Source organism: Nyctereutes procyonoides, unplaced genomic scaffold, assembly GCF_905146905.1.
Source record: "Nyctereutes procyonoides isolate TBG_1078 unplaced genomic scaffold, NYPRO_anot_genome, whole genome shotgun sequence".
In the NCBI taxonomy this organism is placed as follows: Eukaryota; Metazoa; Chordata; class Mammalia; order Carnivora; family Canidae; genus Nyctereutes; species Nyctereutes procyonoides.
In genome coordinates this window covers 22170190-22193428 of record NW_026575126.1, presented here as the reverse complement: position 1 = coordinate 22193428, position 23239 = coordinate 22170190, and the positions used below count along the sequence as shown (strand labels likewise).

The following is a 23239-nucleotide window of genomic DNA, read 5'->3' as shown; positions in this document are numbered from 1 at the left end:
CTGCCTGGTCCTCGTGCTGTCCAGGCCATTTCTGTGGTGGCTGAAGTGTTTTTATCCCACGACCGTAGCCACAGCCACGTGGGGCTATTGAGAACCTGAAATGTGGCAACTGGGAGACAAACTGTTTCTTTTACTGTTTACCGTTTAAGCGTGAACAGCCGTATGTGGCTGGTGGACGCACAGTCGAGGATGCCAGCCCCTAAAAAGTAAACCGCACATTTCAGGGAGCCTGAGGAATCGGTGCAGCTGCTTTCAAGGTTACCTGGCTCGAGAGCACAGGAAACGGGCCCCAGGCCGCTGTGGCTGCGGCCTGCGTAGCCCCAAAACCCTGCAGTGCTGAATGCTTCTGGGAGGCAGGAGGTTAGGGACCGGTTCCTGGCTTTGTTCAAGCCTCCTTGTTGTTTAATGCCTTTGGCGAATTGTGAATGTTCCTCCTTTTCCTACGGGCTTTCCTAGATTCTAGCCTCCTAGATTCTAGCCTCTTTCTGCAGGCATCGCCTTCCTGTCCCGAGCCCCGGGGGCAGCTAGGGGGCGCAGCTAGGGGGTGCAGCTGGGGGCAACTCTGTTGTTGGGCCAGTGGTCACCGTTTCAACAGAGGTGAACTGAGCCGCAGCCTGTCCCCGTCCCTCATGCGATGCAGCTCAGCGGAAGATCCCCCAGGTTCCAGGCCTTACTTTACCTGTGCTGTTAGGAATGTTGGACATGCGCCCTGGGCCCCCGGCTGAGGTCGGGGGGGGGGGGGGGCTGGGGGCTCCTCTGGGGCTGTTTTCTGATTTCCACAACTGTCGGCATCTGTTTCCTCTTTGTCCTGATCGCCACTTCCCTGGGGTCCCTCTCCTTGGTTAGCTTCCTGTCCAAGGCTGACCCTGGGGGATCAGCCTGCTAGAGTCTGGGGAGCCGGTTTCTTCATTACAGTGCGGTTGCTAAATAAAGGCCAAGGTTATGGCCATTTTGAAGGGTCAGATGACATCATCTTCCCGTGTTTGAGAATCAAATACAAACCACCCTTTATTTTTAATTTACCACCTCACCCATTCCAGGCCTGCTGAGGGGAGATGTCCTTTGTATAACAGTCAGTGCCTCTTATTGCCAGCACTGGAGCTTCCGCCTCAGACCTGCCATGCCCAGTTGTTTTTCCTATAGTAGTGTATACAGGAGGCTTTAGGCCCACGTTGCTTGAATGAATGGACAGATTACTCCATTAACCATTGATATGATGCCAGGTCTTAAAGAAGCATAGAACCTATCTTTTTTTTAAAAAGATTTTATTTATTTATTCGTGAGAGACACGCACAGAGAGAGAGACAGAGACACAGGCAGAGGGAGAAGCAGGCTCCATGCAGGGAGTCCGACGTGGGACCCGATCCTAGGTCTCCAGGATCACGCCCTGGGCTGAAGGCAGTGCTAAACCACTGAGCCACTCCGGCTGCCCAAGAACGTATCTTTTATTAAGGGTCATTTAAAACATAGGAAAAAACAGTGAACAGAAGAATCAATTGAAGGCAATATGGGAAGCTGTTAGTTAAAAGAAACATCTGAAATGCTCAGCTCAACCTTAATGTCAATAAATTCAGTAAGTAATAAAAAATATATACTTTATGTTAGCATCTATTAATTAAGACCTCAGGAAGAGGGGCATATGGGTGGCTCCGTGGTTGAACATCTGCCTTTGGTTCAGGTCATGATCCCGGGGTCCTGGGATCAAGTCCCCCATCAGACTCCCTATGGGGAGCCTACTTCTCCCTCTGCCTATGTCTCTGCCTCTCTCTGTGTCTCTTGTGAATAAATATTTTTAAAAAACTCAGGAAGAGGAGAGAAAAAAAAGGTAGACACACTGACAGAGAAAGATGTGCACACAGAGACAGTTGTGATCACAGTTACCATCTGGTAGGAGCCTATCAGCGATAGGCACTCTGGTGATTCTTATACCCCTGCACTGTCTCTCTTTCTCACAACGACTTTAGCTCTCATTTTTACACTGAAGAAATTGAGGAGTGGAGCAGTTAGGGAACAGCCTATGGTCACACTGTGAATAAGCACCACAGACAGGTATGCAAAGACAAAGACAAACACACAGACACACTTGGAGACAGCAGAGCTCATCACTGATTTCATAATCACTAGAGAAAGTGGTAGGGCTAGCCACTTGATGAATCATGACACCCTTGGCTCAAGGCATTGGGAGAGAGCCTGGCACTGTGGGCCTCAAGGTGACCCCAGAGCTAGAGGGCAAAGGCATGTTGCAATTTAGTAAGTGTAGCTGTGGACGGGGGCTGCACCTCCAGCACTTGTGCCACAGCCCGGGAGAAATTGAATGGAGGCCATTCTGGCCCAATGCAGTCAACTCCCTGGTCCTGACTGAGGGAGAGAAGGAAGGGATTGGTCTCTGCCACCCGCCATCAGCACAGACTGCTCTGCGACCCCATTCAAATAAGTCCCATTGTCATGTGGAGAAAAGATCACTCTGCTTCCTGTTCTGGGTCTGTGAGCTTGACCCGGGTAGTACAGGATGAGAAAAGGGAGGATTGTTGGCACATACAAGATTTCTATTTTATGAGGGTCTGACTTTATAGGGAAATTCCTGTCAGTCAGCTATTCAGTCTTTGTCCACATCTCCATTCACTTTCTGGCCCCTTGACCAGAGCCACAGACTCTCCATTCTTCCTTCCTCATCCCTTCTTATGTTTCAAGACCTGTGTTGTCTTCTTGGGTCAAGCATATTCTCTCGTTTCTTTTTGCTTCCATTCCCCAGTCCTAGGCACATAGTGGAGATGGCCCGGGACTTCCTGAGGATGGGATTCCCCAGTGTGTTGAGGGACCAGGTGTCTCCCCAGACCTCTCAGGGTGGAAAGTGCCAGGAGCCACATGTCCTTCTGAGCAGCTTCACCCAGGAGGGCCCTCTCTGTTCCCCCAGATCCAGGGCTGAACATGGCCCTCTCCTGGGCATCTGTCCTTTCTGACTCTAAATAGTGCACCCTCAGGCCTAGCCCAGGCCCTGCTGCCGTCAGCCTGCAGGGGTGGTCTCACTGTTGAAATCGGCACAGCGTGTACATCCAGCCTTTTTTCTGGCTGGTCTGCATTCCTTTCTTCCTAGTCCTGTGGGCCCTGGGCCTGACCACTGATCTTCTGCCTCCCAGACACAACACAATGGCCATTGGCATTGCAGTGGACATTCTGGGCTGCACGAGCACTTTGGAGGACCGAGCCGCCACCCTCAATAGGATCATCCAAGTGGCAGTGGAACTGAAAGACTCCATGGGGGACCTCTATTCTTTCTCGGCCATCATGAAAGCCCTGGAAATGCCACAGGTAAATTTCCACTTGATTTGTGCACCCTGCAGGCCTGGGTGTATTTAGAGTTCTGAACGTGGTCTGCAAGCCCATGCTTAGCAAATCACCTATGATTTTAGTCAACTTTGAAAGATAAACTAAATCTTAGTGACAGCAGCTTTGATTAGAGGGCAACCAGAAGCAGTGTCTTAAGTGTTTTGGCTCTGTTTTTCAAACGAGTTGGTAATTGTTGACAGCCCACACTTTATCTTTGGTGTTCAATAAGAAGAGCCATCCCCAGGAACAATTGGTATTCCTTAAGAACCAATTAGGATGATCTGGCTGGCTAATGTGTGTCATAAAAGAGAGACTGAATCATGTGCGTCACCAGATATTTGGGGGAGCTTATATCTGGGAATGCCCAGAGTGGTTTGTCTCAAAGTTCTGTTCCTCAGGTTACCTAAAACAGACTTTTGTTTTTAAAAATTCAGATTTCTAGCCCATTTGTCATACAACGTCCCAATTAGAGTTTCTGAAATCAGGCACTTTGAACTCATCTGCTTCTGTTTTTAGGATGAGTATCAAATCTGAAAGCCTGTATTTAAAATCAAACAGACCTTACGGAGAAAAGTCATTCTGTTATCTTCATTGTCTCTGGGCAAGGGGTAGCTTTCTCATTTCTGTTCTACCCCATAAGCCATAGACTTTGGTAATCTCGCCCTGAGGGTCCTCCAGTCCCACAAACCCAACTGCAACCAGTAACACCAAAACTACTCGTTATTTAGCTTGACTGTCTCATAACCACAGATTGTCTCTGAAGCCCTGCTGGGTGCTCACTGAAAATCCATCACTGCCATTAGGGAAGATAGCCATAGTCACATGTCCTGCATGTCGGAGCATGTTAGGAACCTCATTTCCTGGCATTAAAGCAAGGTCACCTTAAAGACAAGCTGAAGCACTTAGTGCCTTCATCAGGAAATTTTGGAGGGAATCAATTCCAATGACAATATCCTAAGAATCTGAAAAACTCTTAGATGCCCTGGAATTTCATAGGATCCATATTTGAAATAAGCCGATCCAGCTGTATTTTCATGATACACTAACTCCTATAATAACAGGGGTTATAATTTTTCATTCAAGTGTTTTTAATTTGCATCATATTTATTTCTTCTTATCCAAAACTGCATATCATTTTGGAAGGCTGAGACAACAGGCCAAGCTGAATGTAGCACTCCATTCCAGAGCTTCCTCTGAGAGTAGTAAAGGGGATGTTTGTGGGATCGTGTGTAATAAAGAGAATGCTTGTCCTGTCCATGACGTCACGGTCAAGGGTTAGAGACTTCTCCCAGAGCACCATAATATGCCTTTGTGCAAGGTGGCTCCCTTGCCTCCAGCAGCATCAGACTTCTCTGCTGGAGTACCCCAGCATGCAGTCCTCCAGGGTATTCCAGGCCCCCACCCCTACCCCCCTGCCCCCGAAGTGAGTTAGGGCACTGCTCCGGGAGGACTGTGGCAGACCCAGGGAAGGCGGAGAGGAGAATCACATCTTCTTGTGTGTCATCATTCCAACTTGACCCTGTACTGCAGGCTCCCGTGCCTCCTCTTCTCAGCTTCTAGTATCAAGAAAAAGCATCCAGCAGATGGGCCCACACGAGATACCAGGGCTGCTTTCAGAAAGGCAGGTGCTTCAGGGAGGGGAAGAGAAGGGACAGTGAGAAGAGAGAAGCACATGGCGGGAGGGGTGGCCAGAGGAGGGTAAGTCACGTCCTCTGTCCAACAGCTCTGCTGACTGCTTCTCACCTTCCTCTGGGAAGACGCAGCTCGTAGAGGGCAAGGGAATGAATCTTTTCTCTGTCACTTACCAGCTATAAAATCTGGAGCAAGTTAACTATTCTCTTCTGATTTCTGATCTGTAAAATGAGGCCAAAATACTGCCTCATAGGGCATTGAAGGATTAAATTAAATTCTTCAAATACCTGGGACAGAGTTGGTACTCATTCCCCAAATATTAGTGCCCTTCCTCTTTTTTGTTTCATGAAAAAAAAAAAAAAACCTCAGACACTTAGGCTTGCTGTTTTTATGGTACGGGTGGGGAGCTGTTTGCTTTGGGCAGTCAGAGTCAGTGGCATATGTTGGCATTGACTAAACAAAATGAAAAGGAATGAGTAGAGTGGCATCATATGGTCTGGACAATCTTCTGTGTGTCTCAGACATTGACTAAATGAAAATGCTAGACATTATAGTCCTACATGCTTTCATCAATATAACCTCTGTGGACAGCTGGTAATTCCCATCAAAATTTAAAATATATGTATTCTTTGACCCAGAGTTCCACTTCTGGAAATTTATTCTCCAGATATTTTCACACATACACACATTTGTAAAATCTTCACAAGGTAATTTCATAATGGAAAAAGAAAACTTGTAAAATTCTTATCTGTGGGAGACAAGGTAAACTTTATTCATAAAGTGGAACATTGTACGAAAGTTTAACAAAATAAGGCTGGAAAAAAAAACCCAAAGTAAGGCTGTCCTATGCTGTTTTATACATACTTGAATGATTGCCAAACAAAAAAACTGAAAAATGTGTAAAGTATGATATGCCTTTTATTTTAAAAGTCATATAGATGTGTGTATACACAGGTACATGTACACATACAAGAAACTGACGAGGAGCTGTCTCCGGGATGGGCCATTAGAACAATACAGAACAGGGTGGGGTGGGGATTAGCCTTTCTCTATACACTGCTTTCAACAGGCTTTGACTTGATTTTAAAAAGAGCTTTTTCAAAAATGATAACACCTTTCTTTCTTCCAGATCACAAGGTTAGAAAAAACGTGGACTGCCCTGAGGCACCAGTACACCCAAACCGCTATCCTCTATGAAAAACAGCTGAAGCCTTTCAGCAAAATGCTGCATGAAGGCAGAGGTGAGCCCAGGGTCAGCACCAGTGGGCATGGTGGCTGCCCCCTGTGTGTCCGTGAGACCGTTAGGTCATATCTGCCCTGGTTTGATCAAAGCCATTAGCAGAACATTTCAAGATCTGAGTTATCTGTAGGATTTTTGATGGATTTTGAGGCTTTTATTAGGTGACAGCATCATTTCTAGAAGAACAGGACATGGGCTACCAGTCACCTACTCCATGCTTCCCTTTCTTAATTGAGGTGTTAAGTATGCAACATTATATTAGTTGTAGGTGTACAGTGCAGTGAGTCAATATTTGTATATACTACAAATGATCACAACCCAAGTAATACCCACGTCATATACAGTTATACGGTTTTTCTTTTTGTGATGAGAACTCTCAAGAGTCACTCTCTTGGTTACTTTCAAATGTGCACTGCAGTGTTATTAACTATAGTCATTGTGTTATACATTACCTACCCATGACTTACTTATTTCATACCTGGAAATTTCTGTCTTTTGACCCTTTCCACCCATTTTGCTCACCCCTGACCCCCAGCCTCAAGCAACCACCAATCTATTCTCTATTCATGAGCTGAGGGACTTTTGGGGGTTTTTTTGGTTTTATTTTTTTAGATCCCACATACAAGTGAGATCATATAGTATTGTTCTTGTTCTGTAACATATTTCACTTAGCAGAGTGCTCTTAGGGTCCATTCATGTTGTCAAACAGCAGGATTTTATTTATTTTTATGGCTGAATAATATTCCATTGTGTGTATCCATTGTGTGTGTGTGTGCACACACCACATTATCCATTCCTCCATTGGTAGACACTTCGGTTGTTTTATCTTGGCTATTGTAAATAATGCAGTGAGCATGGGATACAGATATTTTTTTGAGTTAGTATTTTTGTTTTCTTCAGATAAATACCCAGAAGTGGAATTGCTGGATCATATGGTAGTTCCATTTTTAGTTTTTTTGAGCAATCTCCATACTGTTTTCTATAGTGGCTATACAAATATATATGCCTGCCGGCAGTGCACAAGTGTTCTCTTTTCTCCACATCCTTTCCAACATTTGCTATTTCTTATCTTTTTCCTATAGCCATTCTAATAAGTGTGAAGTGATATCTCATTGTGGTTTTGATATGCATTCCCCTCAAATTGAGCACCTTTCCAAAATGTACCTGTTGACCATCTGTATCTCCTCTGGAAAAATATCTATTCAGATCCTCTGCCTTTTTCATTGTTTTTGTTGTTGTTGTTTACTTATGTGAGTTCTTTATGTATTTTGGGTGTTAACCCCTTATCAAATATATAACTTGCAGATATTCTCTCCCATTCAGTAGTTTCCTTTTATATTTTGTTGATGGTTTTCTTTGTTGTGTAGAAGCTTTTTAGTTTGATATAGTCTCACTTGTTGATGTTTGCTTTTGGTGGCAGAAAAAAAAATCATCACTAAAATGAATGTCAGGGAGTTTCTGCCTATGTTTTCTTCTAGGAGTTCTGTGGTTTCAGGTCTACCTTCAAGTGTTTAATCCATTTTGAGTTGATATTTGCATACGGTGTAAGATAGTGTCCTGTTGTATTTTACATGTGGCTGTCCAGTTTTCCCAGCAGTCCATTCCCCATTCTATTGAAGAGATTTTGTCCTTTCCCCATTGTATGTTCTTGGCTCCTCTGTCATAAATAAATTGGTCATATGTGCATGGGTTTATTTTTGGGCTCTCTATTCAGTTTCTTTCAAGTAGGTGTTTATTTTTATGTTAATACCATACTACTTTGATTACTATAGCTTTGGAATATAGTTTGAAACCAAGGAGCATGATACCTCCAGCTTTGTTCTTCTCTCTCAAAACTCCTTTGGTTATTTGGGGTCTTCTGTGGTTCCCCCATATTTTAGGATTGTCCTATTTCTGTGAAAAATGCCATTGGAATTTTATAAGAATTGCATTGAATTTGTAATTGCTTTAGGTAGTATGGACATTTTAACAATATTAACTCTTCCAAACCATGAACACAGAATATCTGTTTGTATCTTCTTCAGTTCCTTTCATCAGTGTCATATAGTTTTCGGGATATAGATCTTTCAGCTCCTTGGCTAAATTTATTCCTTAGTATTTTATTCTTTTTCATGTAACTGTAAATGGGATTGTTTTCTTAATTTCTCCTTCTGATAGTTTGTTGTTAGTGTATGGGCATGCAGTAGACTTTCTGTATATTTTGTATTGTGCCACTTGTCTGAATCTGTATATTCTAACAGTTTTTGATGGGAGTTTTTGTTTTCTATATATAATATGTCGTTGGCAAATAGTGATAATTTTACTTCTCCCTTTCCAATTTGGATGCCTTTTATTTTTTTCTTGCCCATTTGCTCTGTCTAGGACATTCAATACCATGTTGAATAAAAGTGAAGAGAGTGGGCATCCCTGTCTTGCTCTTGATCTCTTTCAACTTTTCACCATTGAGTATTAGCTATGGATTTGTCATATATATTATGTAGAGGTATGTTCCTTCTATACCTGCTTTGTTGAGAGTTATCATAAATGGGTGTTGAATTTTGTCAAACCCTTTTTCTGCATCTATTGAGTTGATCATATGATCTTTTTAAAAAAAGATTTTATTTATTTGAGAGAGAGAAAGTGCTTGAGCAGGGGGAACGTCTTAGAGGAAGAGGGAGAGGAAGAAGTGGATTCCCCGCTGAGCAGAGAGCCATTGCAGAACTCAATCCCAGGAGATCATGATCTGAGCCGAAGGCAGACTGAGCCATCCAGGCTCCTCGAGCGTATTATTTTTATCCTTCATTTTGTTAGTGTGGTGTATCATATTGATTGATAGGCAGATGTCAACCATACCTGCATCTCTGGAATAAATCCTACTTTATCATAGTATATGATCCTTTTTTAATGTATTATTGAATTCAGTTTGCCTGTATTTTGTTGAGAATTTTCGCATCCACGTTCATCAGGGATACTGGCCTGTAATTTTCTTTTCTTGTAGTGTCCCCGTCTGGTTTTAGTATCAATGTGTATGCTAGCCTCATAAAATGAGTTTGGAGGGACGCCTGGGTAGCTCAGCAGTTGAGCATCTACCTTTGGCTCGGGTTATGGTCCCAGGGTCCTGGGATGAAGCCCCACATCAGGCTCCTTGCTCAGCGGGAAGCCTGCTTCTCTCTCTCCTCCTGTTCTTACTCTCTCTCTCTCTCTCTCTCTCTCTCTCTCCCTCTCTGTCTCAAATTAAAACAAAAACAAAAAAACTTTTGTGACTTACCATAGGAGGTCTACCTTGGAGAATGTTCCACATGCCCTTTAGAATATGTATTCTGTTGCTTTTGGATAGAATATCCTGTGTATATTTGTGAGGTCCATTTGGTCTAACATGTTGTTAAGGCCAGTATTTCCTGATTTTCTGTCTGGATGATCTATCCAGTAAGTGGAGTGTTAAAGTCTATTATTGTGTCCATCTATTTCTTCCTTTAGGTCTGTTAATGTTTGCTTTATATATTTAGATACTCCTATGTTTGGCACATAAATATTTACAAATGTTATATTCTTATTGGATTGACCTCTTTATCATTATGTAATGCTCTTTTTTTGTTTCTTATTATAGTCTTTGTCTTAAAGTCTATTTTGTCTGATATAAGTATAGGTACTCAAGCTTTCTTTTGGTTAATTATCTTTTCCTATCTCTTCACTTACAGTCTGTGTGCGCCCTCACATCTGAAGGGGGAGTCTCTTGTAGGAAGCATAAGGATGGGTCTTTATCCATTCAGTCACTATATGTCTTGATTGGAAAATTCAATCCATTTACATTTAATTGTTGGTTGGTATGTACTTTTTGCCATTTTATTCATTGTTTTCTGGCTATTTTATCCTTCTCTGCTCATTTTTTCTCTTGTTCTCTTCCTTTGTGGCTTGATTTTCTTTATTGCTATGCATGATTTATCTTTTATAGTGCATTTTCTATAGGTTTTTGCTTTGTGGTTACCATGAAGCTTACAACCTATAACAATCTGTTATTGAAGTTGATACCAACTTAAGTTTGAATGCATTCTAAATCTGTACATTTTTACTCCACACAACATTTTTTGATGTCGTATCTTACATCTTTTTTATATCGTGTTTCCTAATTATTGCAGTTAGGTAGGTTTACCACTTTTGTCCTTTAACCTTCATACTAGCTTTATAAGTGATTACCTTTACTGTCTATTTACTTTTACCAGGGAGATTGGTATATTGCATGTTTTGTTACTAATTAGTACCCTTTCTTTTCAGGTAACAAAAGTCCCTTTAACATTTCTTATACAGCCAGTTTAGTAGTGGTGATTATCTTTTGTTTAGAAAACTCTATTTCTCCCCCAATTCTGAATGATAGCTTTGCCAGATAGAGTATTCTTCATTGGAAGTTTTTTTTTTTCTTTTAGCACTTTGAATATATTGTGCCAGTCCCTTCTGGCCTCTAAAGTTTCTGCTGGTAGAGTCTTAATGTGTGTGTGTGGGTGGTGGTGGTGGTGGTGGTGGTGTGTGTCCTTTGTACATTACGAGCTGTTTTTTTTCTCCTACTTCTTTTAAGATTTTTTCCTATTCTTTAACTTTTGACATTTTAATTATAACATGTTTTGGTGTGGACCTTATTTGTAACTCTCTGGGTTTTCCTGGATCTGGATGTCTATTTGCTTAGGGAGGTTTTCAGCTATTATTTCATCAAATAAGTTTTCTTCCCCTCTTTTTTTTCTAGGACCCCTGTAATGCAAATGTTAGTTTATGGGACATATGGAAAGTCATCAAGCAGACTATCTCCACTTTTTTCATTTTTTTTTTCTTTTTTGCTGCTCTGATTGTAAAGTTTCTGTTATCTTGAGTTCACTAATCCTTTCTTTTGCTTCACCTAGTCTGTTGAACCTCTCTACTATAATTTTCAGTTTGATTGCTTTTTTCAGCTCTCTGACTTCTATTTGGTACTTTTATATTTTCTGTCTCTTGAAGTTCTCATTGTGTTTGTCCTTTTCCCAAATTCAGTGAGCATTTTTACGACCATTATTTTGAACTCTTTGTCATGTAAATTATCTATTGCCATTTCATGAAGGGTTTTCCTGGGATTTTCTCTTTTCATTTGGAACATATTCCTGTTTCTGCATTTTGCTTGACTTTCTGTTGGTTTCTATGCATTAGATAAAACAGCCACCTTTTCCAAGCTTGATCTCACGAAAGAGATGAGCCTTATCATTCAACCCTGATCTAGTTCTTGGTTGTCTCTCTAACCTTTGTGATTGTCCAAGCAGTCATTTTTATTTTTAATGGCTCCCAGTAGTTGAGAATATGCCAAGACCTGTCAGTGTCTCAAAGGGGAGGGTCTCAGTCAGCACCTAGATTCAGGCCAGTTGGAAAGCCAAATCCTCAGGCATCAGTTTGTTTAATTATGCATATATATAGTCCTGTGGGAATGCAAGCATAAGCCCCACTGGCCCTTAGAGCCAGGTCATGTGAAGGTGTCCCACAGAGAGCAGTTGTGCAAAAAAAAAAAAAAAAAAAAAAAGCTTCAAACAAGTATATAAGCTAGTCCCCTTTTAGGTGGTATCAGGAAGCTATAGCAAGGCAGAGGGAGAGTGCAAAGATGGTCTCTACCAGCCTACATTACCTGAGAGCATCTCTGTAGGCCCCCAGTTGTGTGCCAGACAGGAAGCCTGCCTCTCCAGCTAAAGCTCCAGGACAAGCAAATAGGCCTCTTTTACAGAAAGACTGGGGAATATTTCAGACTGCTGTCTATGCAGTAAGCTGCTGTCTATGCAGTGCCTGTCTAGGACTGTATTTCCAGTTGTTACAGTTCTATGAGACATAGGATCACAATCCCTCTAGCTTTCACAGCTAGGTGAGCAGGGCTGTATCGTGGGGGAGCACCTACAAAAACTGATGTGCCAACTGTGTGTAACAGCTCCACTTTGGAGATACTGGCACTATGGAATTTGGCAGAGGGACACCCTATAGATGGCACCTACAGGAAAAAGAAAGGATGGCACCTGCTGGCTAGAATAAAGCAGAGAAAGTGTGTGAAGATGTGCCTGCCAGCCAGCAGGCCCTAGATGAGCGCTAAATCAGTCTGCCTCGCAGACCAACACTTCAAGATTAGCAAATGAGCTCCTCTCAATCCACTGCCTCTGTACTGAGCCCTGGGGCAGGTGAGTCTGAACACACAAGCCTTTTAACTTGCTCGGCTTGTTAAAGCCTTGTGGGACGTGGGGACTCGTCTGTTAGGTGAAGGTCTTAAAAGCTGGGGTGTCCAATGTGGAGTTCAAAGCCTTTACTCCTCAGGGAGAAAGCTCCAGGTGTTGCGTTTGTTTCCAGTTGTGCCAGGGTTGAGGTTTATGGAGAGATTGGGCCAAGCCTCTCCTACCTGCTTTGACGTGGCCCTTCATTTGTCTGCCCAGTATGTAGGAGTTACTCAGTTTTAGTTTTTTTTTTCAGAGGAAGTTCCATAGTAAGCTGCAGATTCGACGTGTCCACTCAGGGAGGTGAGCACAGGCTCCTCCTCTGTCACCATCTTGAATTGGAACTCTCTGCTTAACTTTGAAAAAAAAAATACAACGTGGAAAACTTTACCCTGTTTTTCAGAGTCGATGTGTGTCCCCCCCAACAAAATATCAGTCCCACTACTGCTGCCTCTTGTGACCTTAATGGAGCGCCAAGCTGTCACTTTTGAAGGGACTGATATGTGGGAAAAAAACGATGAAAGCTGTGAGATTATGCTGAACCACTTAGCCACTGCCCGGCTCATGGCAGAAACAGCAGAAAGCTACCGGATGAATGCTGAGAGGATCCTGGAAGGTAAGCTGCTCCTATTCTTCACAGTAATTAGAGTGAAGGAACAAAAGAGCATGGATGCTCTCAGGAAAGGACAAAGTAGGAAAGATTAAGGCATAGGATTCCTTTTCTTATGATTGACCATGACTTCCTCTTAGTCTCTACAAGACTTGAGGATCCTGTTTCTCCTTTTCCATGTGTTCTATTGTGTCAATGGCATAGAATAAATAGAGAAAGGTCAAGAAAGAATTGGTCAACTTGCCTACCATTAGGACTTCTGATTGGAGCTATTTGAGTGTGGGTCAACATGAGGAGTTAGAGTGACTTCATTTATCTGCTTTCCTATTTCTTCCCATATTGGGAAGTGAGCTCCCAGCTCCCTTGTTTTTAGCGTCAGAGAACCCAACACAGGCAAAGGCACTGCTGAGAGAGCTTGGAGAAAACTGTAAATCATCAGTACTTAGGTTTGGGTTAGTGTAAAGTGTGTTTTAAGGAATGACCAACTAGGCTGAAGGAGGTGGATAGAGGTGGGAAGGCTGAGGAAGAGCCTGCAAAGGGTTTTGAAAATGGGAGAGTGTCATGATGTCAGATTTATATTTTAAATTTGGCATGTGTTTGTGGGAAGGCTGAAAGCTTGTAGGCAAAAAGATCATTTAGGAAGCAAGACAAGAAGGAGGGCTTTTACCCAAGGTGGTTATCAGGAATGATTACTTCCTCTTCTTTGCTATATTTTAAAATTCTTCAAAAGCCCACAGTTTCATTCACAAGGCTGAGAAAGAGCTACATAGAGCAGGAGAGCCTGTTTATTTCATCCTAAAACAAAGTATTTGAGACTAAGCTGTTTAACACTGTATCTGCTGTCGGTTGAAGAACTACATATCTGTTTCAATTTTTTTTCATCAGAAAGTTCTCTAGGGTTGGCATTGTAGGGTTCAAAAAAATAAAAGCACCTAATTCTTTTTTTTTTTTTTAAGATTTTATTTATTTATTCATGAGAAATACAGAGAAAAGAGCAGAGGCACAGAGAGAGGGAGAAGCAGGCTCCCCATAGGGAACCCCATGCGGGACTTGATCCCAGCAGTCCGGGATCATGCCCTGAGCTGAAGGCAGACACTCAACCACTGAGCCATCCAGGCATCCCAAAAGCACCTAATTCAATTCACCAGATTTTAGAGTGCCTGTTTATACAAGTCTAATAACTGTATTACATTGGATGTTGCCTAAGCCAATCTATTAGGATGAGTTTTGAGAAAAGGGTTTTAAGCTGCTCTACAGCAAATCACTTTAAAGGTATCTAATGGCATTTTCTCAGTTAATCCTGCTACAGGTTTATATAGCAAGTTCTCATTGCAGGAAGTAACTATGAACCCAGTAAGGGCAGAGATTTGCTCACCAACATAAACCCAACCCAAGGTAGGGACTCAAAGCATGTTAATTGAATGATTGGAAGTCATTGTCCTATGGTGTGTTGTTATATTCTGGCATTACAGGGAAGGATGGACTAGAAGGCTTCTATTATTCACCACAAAGATCCTATAAATCTAGATGGTAGAAATATATTTAAGGATAGAGCAGATTAATTCAGCAATAATCAAGGATGAGAACCATGGGTCCGTATGACTCTTTGGCTGGAGGTTTCTACCTCTCTGATGGTTGACAGAGTATCCTTGGCTTTAAGTAGACAGATCTTCTCTTATGTAACAAAAGAGAGAGTCACGAAACAAATCCACACATTTATTTTTTGAGAAAGGTGCCAATGTAATTCATTAGATATAGCCTTTCAACAAATGGTGCTGGAACTACTGGATATGATACACAAAAGAAAAAAATGATTCCTTATCCTTACCTCATACCATACACACTAATTAATCCAAATGGATCATAGGCCCAAGTGTAAAGCTCCTATAAGATATCAGGGAAATTCATTGTGCCCTTGGATTAGCAAAGCTGGTTTAGGACACAAAAAACATGAACCATAACAAATTTCTGATAAACCAAAATGTTAAATTTTGCTCTTCAAAAGAAAAGGCAAGTCACAGAGTAGAAGAAAATATCTGCTAAACATTTATCTGATAAAGGATTTAGATCTAGACTATATAACAAACTCTTACAACTCAATGAGAAGACAAACAAGATGATCTACACCAGAGAAGATCTGCAAATGACAAATAACTACATGGAAAGATGTTCAAAGCATTAGGGAAATGTAAGTTTAAACAACAATGAGATAATAGCACACACTGTCTATAATGGTTACACTTTAAAAAGAATGGTAATACTGGGGCACCTGGGTGGCTCAGTCAGTTAAGCATCCGACTCTTCCTTTCAGCTCAGGTCTTGATCTCAGGGTTGTTGAGTTTAGGCCCCATGCTGGGCTCTACACTGGGCATGGAGCCTGCTTAAAAAAAAAAAAAAAGATAATACTAAGATTTGGCAGCTTATGGAGAAACTGGAGCTGGTGAAAATAGAAAATGGTACAGCTATTTTAGAAGAGTTTGTCAGTTTCTTTAAACATATTTACCACATGACCAAGTAATTCCTCCCCTAGAGAAATGAAAACACATGTCTGTCCATACAAAGACCTACATGGAAGTGTTTACACCACTATTCATAACAGCCAGAAACTGGAAACACTCCCAATGTCCATCAGTTGGTGACTGGATAAACAAAATGTGGAATGTCCATATAACTGAATGCTACTCAGCGATAAAAAGGAATGAGTGGATAACCTGCAACAATATGGAATAGTCTCAAAAACCTGGTGCTGAATAAAAGAAACCTGATATAAAGTCCACATTGTATGATTCTGTTTATATCAAGTTTCTAGAAAAGGCAAAGCAAGAGCAACACAAAGCAAAGAGGCACTAGGTATAACTTTCTAGGATGAGATGGGGGTTTTAAAACTGGTGGTGATGGATGTACAACTTGTATAGGCTTACTCTTACAAATCAAAATAGGTGAATCGTGACATAAATTATACATCAGTAAAGCTGTAAAAACAAAACAAAGTACTTTGAACATTCCCCTTCCCACAGTGTTTGTGCACATGAATTTCATTCTATCATGTTTCAGTGAGCTTATTTGGTTTTCCTTCTCTGAAGGTGTTCAGATCCTTGAGGATAGGGCCTGCCCTTTCCTTATATAAAGCAGAGCTATATTTTTCTTCGGGGGCATTTTTAAAGTTCTGATGGAAGATGGAAGTTCATTTTGATCCTACTTTAAACAAGTAAGCTTTCAGTCTATTTCAACATTACATTTGAAAACTAAAGTAGTAACTGTTTGTTTTTAATAGGTTTTCAACCAGATGAAGAAATGAGTGAAATCTTCAAGACTGAATTTCAGATGCGATTGCTCTGGGGCAGCAAAGGTGCACAAGTGAATCAGACAGAGAGATATGAGAAATTCAACCAGATTTTAACTGCCCTCTCACGTAAACTGGAACCTCCTCCTGTAAAGCAGGCAGAGCTTTGATAACTCTCCAGAGAACCTTAGGATATGATTTCAAGCTTCTCCAGTTTCTTCTTTGGGAAGGCTTATCATTTGATAAAGTAATAATGTACAAATCTGACAGTGTACAAGCTTTTAGTATCCACAGGATATTAAACATGTAAATTGCACAGAGCACACTTATTTATGAATTGTTTAAAATTACTACTGATTTTAAATAATTTATTATGAAAGTAACTATTGCTAATGTTGATCAGCAAATTTAAGACCTAGCTATGTTGGCAGGTTGCTTTCTATTTCTGAGGTATTTGACCATTTTAGTTTAAATTCCTTGTCAGATAAGTGTAAATAGAAAAGAGTTTAAAAGCATGAAACATTTTGGAAGGTATCAGTTGTATGATATTCTTTAAATATAAAAAATGTAAATAGTCCTATGAAAATATATCTTTTTGTGAAAATAATTGTATCTAGTCTTTTTATTGTACTATGGTGACTTATTTAATATTAATTATACCTCCTACCTTCCTGAGGTATCCTCTTCCCTAGATACTATATCCTAATAATAAACCAAACTTAATGAGAGTGATATGGAAAATTTAAGGTTTGTGGCTTGGGAGACAGTGAATAGTGATACAAGGTAGACCTGGCTCCAGAGGACCCGGGTTCAAAGTGAAGCTGTGGTGCTTGCTAGCAGTTGGACTTTGGTTAAGTTAACCTCATCAATACCCTGTGTGCAGCACAGACCTAGTATAAAGTGAGTACCCAGATGTTAGTATATTTCGAGACATCACTTCATGCATTTGAAAATAACTGACTGTTGGGCTTCCAGTCCAATGGTGATGTAGGAAGACCCTGAACTCCGCTCTTCCACAGATATGCCAAATCTGTATCTATTTATAAAGCACTTTGTCCTAAAGAACGGAGGCTGACTGAACAGCTTCTACACAATAGACCATACAGACAACAGCAAGAGGGATGGTGACACAGTAACGAAAGGAAACCCTATCCCTAAAGCTACAAACTGCAGCGGGAAGGGATAGTACTAAAGGACCACGAGCAGATTTATTTGCTCTTGGGTATAGAAAAGCCATGGTTTAAAAGGGTAACTGGAACCAGCCCTAAAACCCTGCCAAATATTGGGGATGCTGCTGAAACTCTCTTAGAGGGTCAAAGGGACTGGTAAGCACCAGGGTTTATGTTCCCCCTTCACCTTAACAATGCAGAGGAGCATGGTCCTGACACCGTAGTTGGCCTGCCACCTCAGTGAGCCCCAGGCCCTAGCCCACACCAGCCCCAGATGCCCTGGGGTACAGAAAAAAGCTGTAGTCTAAAAGAGCAACTAGATTATAAAAGATCCAGCCCTAGAACTCCACCAAAAGGCAGAGAGCTGCTAGAACTCTCTCTAGAGGGGGTGGTGACAGTTTACATTCTCCCACCACCTTTATAGTGTACAAAAGAGCAGCCTACTGCTTCCACAAGCCCCTGGCCCCTAGCCCACACCAGCCCACGCCATCCACCAGAGTGGCCTTAATGTGCCATATACTGAATCCGAGCTGTCTCACCAAGGTGATATAGGCACAACGCACCCCAGAACATCCCAGGCCTATGCCACTCTGGCTCCAAACAACTCAGTAGGGCAGACTGCTCTAGGACCTCCTGGCTCATGCCCTTTACGGCTCAGGGTACCCTCTGTGTGGAATGACATGGGAATCTGAACTGCACCCCACTTTAGTTCAGTCACCCCACCAGGGTGCCCCCTGGGTAAAATACCCCAGGACACTCAGGTTTTTTTTAAAAAAAATTTTTTTGGGGGACATTCAGTTTAAATCCACTTTAGTATCAGCTGCCATGCCAGGGTACCCTCTGCACAGAGAGCCCTGGGACCCAACACTTGTAATTATCTCAGCTTTAGCTATCCTGTCAGGTGTCCTCTGCACGGAAAACCCTGGGACCACCCTGGCCCACATTCACTTCAGCCCTGGCCATGGCACTAGGGCAGCCCTAGCAGATAACATCCAGGACCCCTAGTCCATGCCACCCACAGTTCCAGTCAACCAAAATCATCAGGCACATACAAGTTACACAGTGGACAACCATACACAAGACCATTCCTTCAAATTTAGGAGAAATAACTATTCCACCTAATTCATAGAAACAAACATAGAAAGTCAACCAAAATGAGACAGAGGAAATTTGCTCCAAAAAAGAAAACAAGACAAAACCTTGGAAAAAGAATCAAATGAAACAGCTAAACAATATGCCTGATAGAGTTCAAAGTAATGGTCATAAAGATGCTCACTGTACTGGACAGAAAAGTGGATGAACAAAGAGACAAATATAAAAAAAGAACCAATCAGGGTTGAAGAATACAATAACTGAAATGAAAAATACACTAAAGGGAATCAACAAGAGATCAGAAAATGCAGAAGAATGGATCGGCAATCTAGAAGGCAGGTAGTGGAAAGCACCCAAGCCGAACAACTACAATAGATCTCTTAGACAACATCAAGTAAACAAGTATTCTCTCTTATAATGAGAGAATTCTATAATTCTCATTATAGGAGTCCCAAAGGTAGGGAGAGAAAGGAGAATAATACTTTTAATAATTGAAAACTTGGGGATCCCTGGGTGGCTCAGCGGTTTGGTGCCTGCCTTTGGCTCAGGGCGCAATCCTGGAGTCCCAGGATCGAGTCCCGCGTCAGGCTCCTGGCATGGAGCCTGCTTCTCCCTCTGCCTGTGTCTCTGCCTCTCTCTTTTTCTATGTCTATCATGAATAAATAAATAAAATCTCTAAAAAAAAAAAGATAACTGAAAACTTCCCTAATCCAGGGAAGGAAATATACATCCAAGTCCAAGAAGCAAAGACAGTTCTAAATAAGATAGATCCAAGGAGGTTCGCATCATGACACATAATTATTAACACGTCAAAGACTGGGATCCCTGGGTGGCGCAGCGGTTTAGCGCCTGCCTTTGGCCCAGGGCGCGATCCTGGAGACCCGGGATTGAGTCCCACGTCAGGCTCCCAGTGCATGGAGCCTGCTTCTCCCTCTGCCTGTGTCTCTGCCTCTCTCTCTCTCTCTCTCTCTCTCTGTGTGTGTGTGACTATCATAAAACAAACAAACAAACACGTCAAAGATTAAAGATAATTTTACAAGCAGTGAGAAGCAACTAGTAACATACAAAGGAAACCCCAAAAAGCCATCAGCTGATTTCTTATCAGAAACTTTGCAGTCCAGAAAGAAGTGGCAGGATATATTCAAAGTGCTGAAAGGAAAAAAGCTACACCCAAGAATACTCTGCCCAACAAGGTTATCATTCAGAATTAAAAGACAAAGGGTCTCCCAGACAAAAATTAAAGGAGTTCACCAGCACTACTAAACCAGCCTTACAAGAAATGTTAAAGTGCTGAAGAAAAGACCATAATGAAAATTATGGAAAGAAAAATGACATGAGTAAAAGCAAACATACAGTAAAGGTAGCAATCACTTTTGAAGGTTAAAAGACAAAAATAGTAAAAAAAAAAAAAATAAGTAAAACCAATTATACCTAAACAGTTAAGGGGGGCTCATGAAATAAAATTATGCAAAATATAACAACATATACATAAAACAGTGGGGGGTAAGTAAAAATGTTGTTCTCTTAGGTGTTCAAATTTAAGTGCCATAAACTTAAACATATGAGTTATATACTTAGGACATTATATACAAACCTCATGGAAACCACACACCAAAAACCTATGACAGATACACAAGAAATAAAGTGAAAGAAAGACAAAAATAATACCAAAGTGGTCAATCACGAGAGCAAGAGAAGAAAAAAACTACAAAACCAGAAAATAAACAAAATGGCATTAAGTACATATGTATCAATAATTACTTTAAATATAAATGGTCTAAATGATCCACTCAAATAAAATAATTGTTACCTTTTCCTCTAACTGGTTAACTACGAGTTTTCTAGGCTTACTTTCTAGGTTTTTGACTTACCACAGGAAATAACTTTTTAGTTTATCAGTACTCCTCTCAATTTTTTTCTATCGTAGAAAACTTGGGATACAAGATTTTAAAATAAAATAATAAACTCCAATCACTCTGCCACAAACAGTGAACACTTACCAATTTGCTTTTTCTTTCTGTCTTCTAAATAATTTGGGGGATCATACCGAATATCCAACTTTTCTCAAGTTACAAAACTTTCTCCATGATGTAAATAGCCTTTGAAAAAATAGAACTTATTGCTTACATAGGTTACACTATAATTTAACCACCTTCTTTCCGTCTTAAATATGGCTACTAGAACTAAGAATGAGCTTCTCACTGTGTTCTACTTATTACAAGGGAAATATTAGTTTTGAATCCTGGGTCTCTGTATTTTCATTTATGTAGCCTAGGATCATTTTATTTTTTAAAGGAGCCATCGCACCATTGTTATTTTTTATTTGCTGGAAAAAAACCCAAAAGTACAATTCTATTTCTGGCCATTTGGTAGTTCAGATGCTCTTAAAAGCCCCTTAATTATAACTAAGTCAATAAATTTTAATAAACTTGCCTTTTAATGCACGGTTAAACTGACAGAATGAAAGGGAAATCCCCAAGAAATAATTCTACCTACCCCACCTCACTCACCAAAAGCATCAGCAAATACAAACTCTGTAAGAGAACTTAAAAACCTGGGTGGCCCTAAGGCAAATACTGAAATCACCTCAGTGAAGGGGCTTTAGGGGAGCCAAATATGAAATAGCCCCATTAATAAGTAGGGCTCCTTAAAGGAACCGTTGTTAGGCTGGAAAAAATATCTGCCAATAAAGAAAGGTTACCAAGAAACAGGCCTGTCTTTCATGCACAGCTACAAGAATTGTAATGATAATGGTCTTTGGTGAGGATTTGCAACTACAAGCCTATCCTCAAATAGACTAGAGTAAAAACCCAAAACCAAATTGATTTACAATGGTCCTAGGTTGCTGGCATCCCTGGGGCCTGGCAGATAAACCCATCCTCTCAGGAGGAAAGCATCCAGTATTCACACTGATAAAATACATGTTAAAATGAAAAAAAAATTATAACTGCATATTCATATACGTATATAAAATCAAACACATGTAGAAGCAATGCTATCATGAATAAAATGCTAGGGGAAAAAAAGATTTAGAACCCCCATGCCTTCAGATACTGGAATTATGTTTTGAATGCAATCATATTTGGTTGCATATAAAAAAAATGAACCCAGATAGGATATATTAAAAAATGAACACATTTTAAGAGAAAGTTAGTAGATCCTTTAGAAATGTATAATGAACTAAAAACTCAATGGGATGCTAATATTAAACAGAAGATTAGATCTTGGGTACCTGAGTGGCTCAGTCAGTTAAGGATCTGACTCTTGATTTCAGCTCAGGTCATGATCTCAGAAACATGAGATTTAGCTGTGCAACAGGCTCCACACTGCGCATAAAGCCTGCTTAGTATTCTCTCCCTCTCCCTCTGCCACCCGACTACCCCCCGCCCCCCCACGCCCCGTCTGTGCCTGCTCTCTTTCCAAAAGAATAAAACCCCAGAAGATTGGATCCAACTAAAGCCTTAATGAACTGGAAGACATCTGAAGATCACATATAATGGAATACTACACCGACTAAGATGAACTATACACACTAAAATGAACTACACATAAACATGGATAAATCTTAACAGCACTGAGTGAAAATGAAAGTCTCAGTAGATACCATGCAATATTCAAAATACTTAAAAGCAGGATGTTTATAAATCATATGAACTAAGGTTAATATAGGTTAACGTGCAAATCAAGTAAAATAATCTTTTATTCTTTACATTAAAACTTTATCTAAAGTGATGAAAGTAGCACAAATCACTCAGCAATCACTAATAATTTCTAAATCACTTCGAACAGCTGGGCTGTTTTAATTTTTTGACTGACTCTCACCAGCTAAATGATACCCTCATTATTTGACATAGGGCTGCAAATTCTTCCAGTGACCTCCCCCATTCAACTGATAGTCCTTAACTTATGTGCTGTTTGGCACCTGAAGAGAAGGTACATGCAACCAATCCCCATCTTACCTCATTGGACAGGACAGTGCCATCTGAGTGCTGGCTGTATGCCAAGAACCAGGGGTAGGAGCCCCCAGCTAGAGGAAAGAATGGTGGGGGGGGGGCGGGGAGGACTAGTTGGGTGCGGATTGATGACCCTTGTTGCCAGAACTGGGAACTTGTGTTTTATGACTGTCTCATTCCACACCCAAAACTGGGTCCCACACTGGCCAACCAAGAAAGAACCAATGACTGGTTGGATGCCTATTACGATTCAGAACAAAGGAAGAAAGGGATAGCAAAGGGAATAAATAACCGGGCAAGTCGGCCAGGGCTTCTGCTGGCCTGGTCAGGCCAGTGACTGTAAACTTGTAGAAGTGTAGAGGGCAGACAAACATGATATTCCTGGTTTGGAGATTTGCCAAGGGAAGAGCGGAGGAGAAAAGAGCAGGAGTTGTGCTTTCACCTGCTGGAGAATACAGTCTTCTGGTATAAGCATCCGGGAAAGTCTCCTGACACCTCTTCAGTGCACAAGGCAGGCCACCCTCTACCACAAATAAGCTGCCAAAATGGTAAAAAAACCAACATCTAAAGGGCTATCACTACACTACAAAAGGCTATGTTCCTAACACTTGTGCCTACCTACCCACACTCCCTTCCAATCTTCCAGCTGCTACCAGAGCTTAGACACATCTCCCTGTGAGCAGGATGAGGCATTTCTTGCGGAGGATGAACAGAAGAGATCTCCATTAGTCTGGTTGCCCAGATTCTTCTC

The 23239-nt window shown here is 41.3% G+C and overlaps 1 protein-coding gene across 6 annotated transcripts in view; it reads left to right on the top strand.

Annotated features, from left to right (window-relative positions):
- BCAR3 (BCAR3 adaptor protein, NSP family member) overlaps positions 1–16893 on the top strand; it is a 136703-nt gene extending 119810 nt beyond the window's left edge. For 5 of the 6 annotated variants that reach the window (XM_055339597.1, XM_055339598.1, XM_055339601.1 and 2 more), the window contains 4 exons: positions 3138–3309; positions 6089–6200; positions 12785–12997; positions 16266–16893. In XM_055339597.1, coding sequence (XP_055195572.1) covers positions 3138–3309; positions 6089–6200; positions 12785–12997; positions 16266–16444 — 676 coding nt within the window. In that variant the 3' untranslated portion in view covers positions 16445–16893. The remainder of the gene's footprint in view (positions 1–3137; positions 3310–6088; positions 6201–12784; positions 12998–16265) is intronic. The other variant, XM_055339602.1, reaches the window with a different exon arrangement.
- Positions 16894–23239: the final 6346 nt, after the last annotated feature.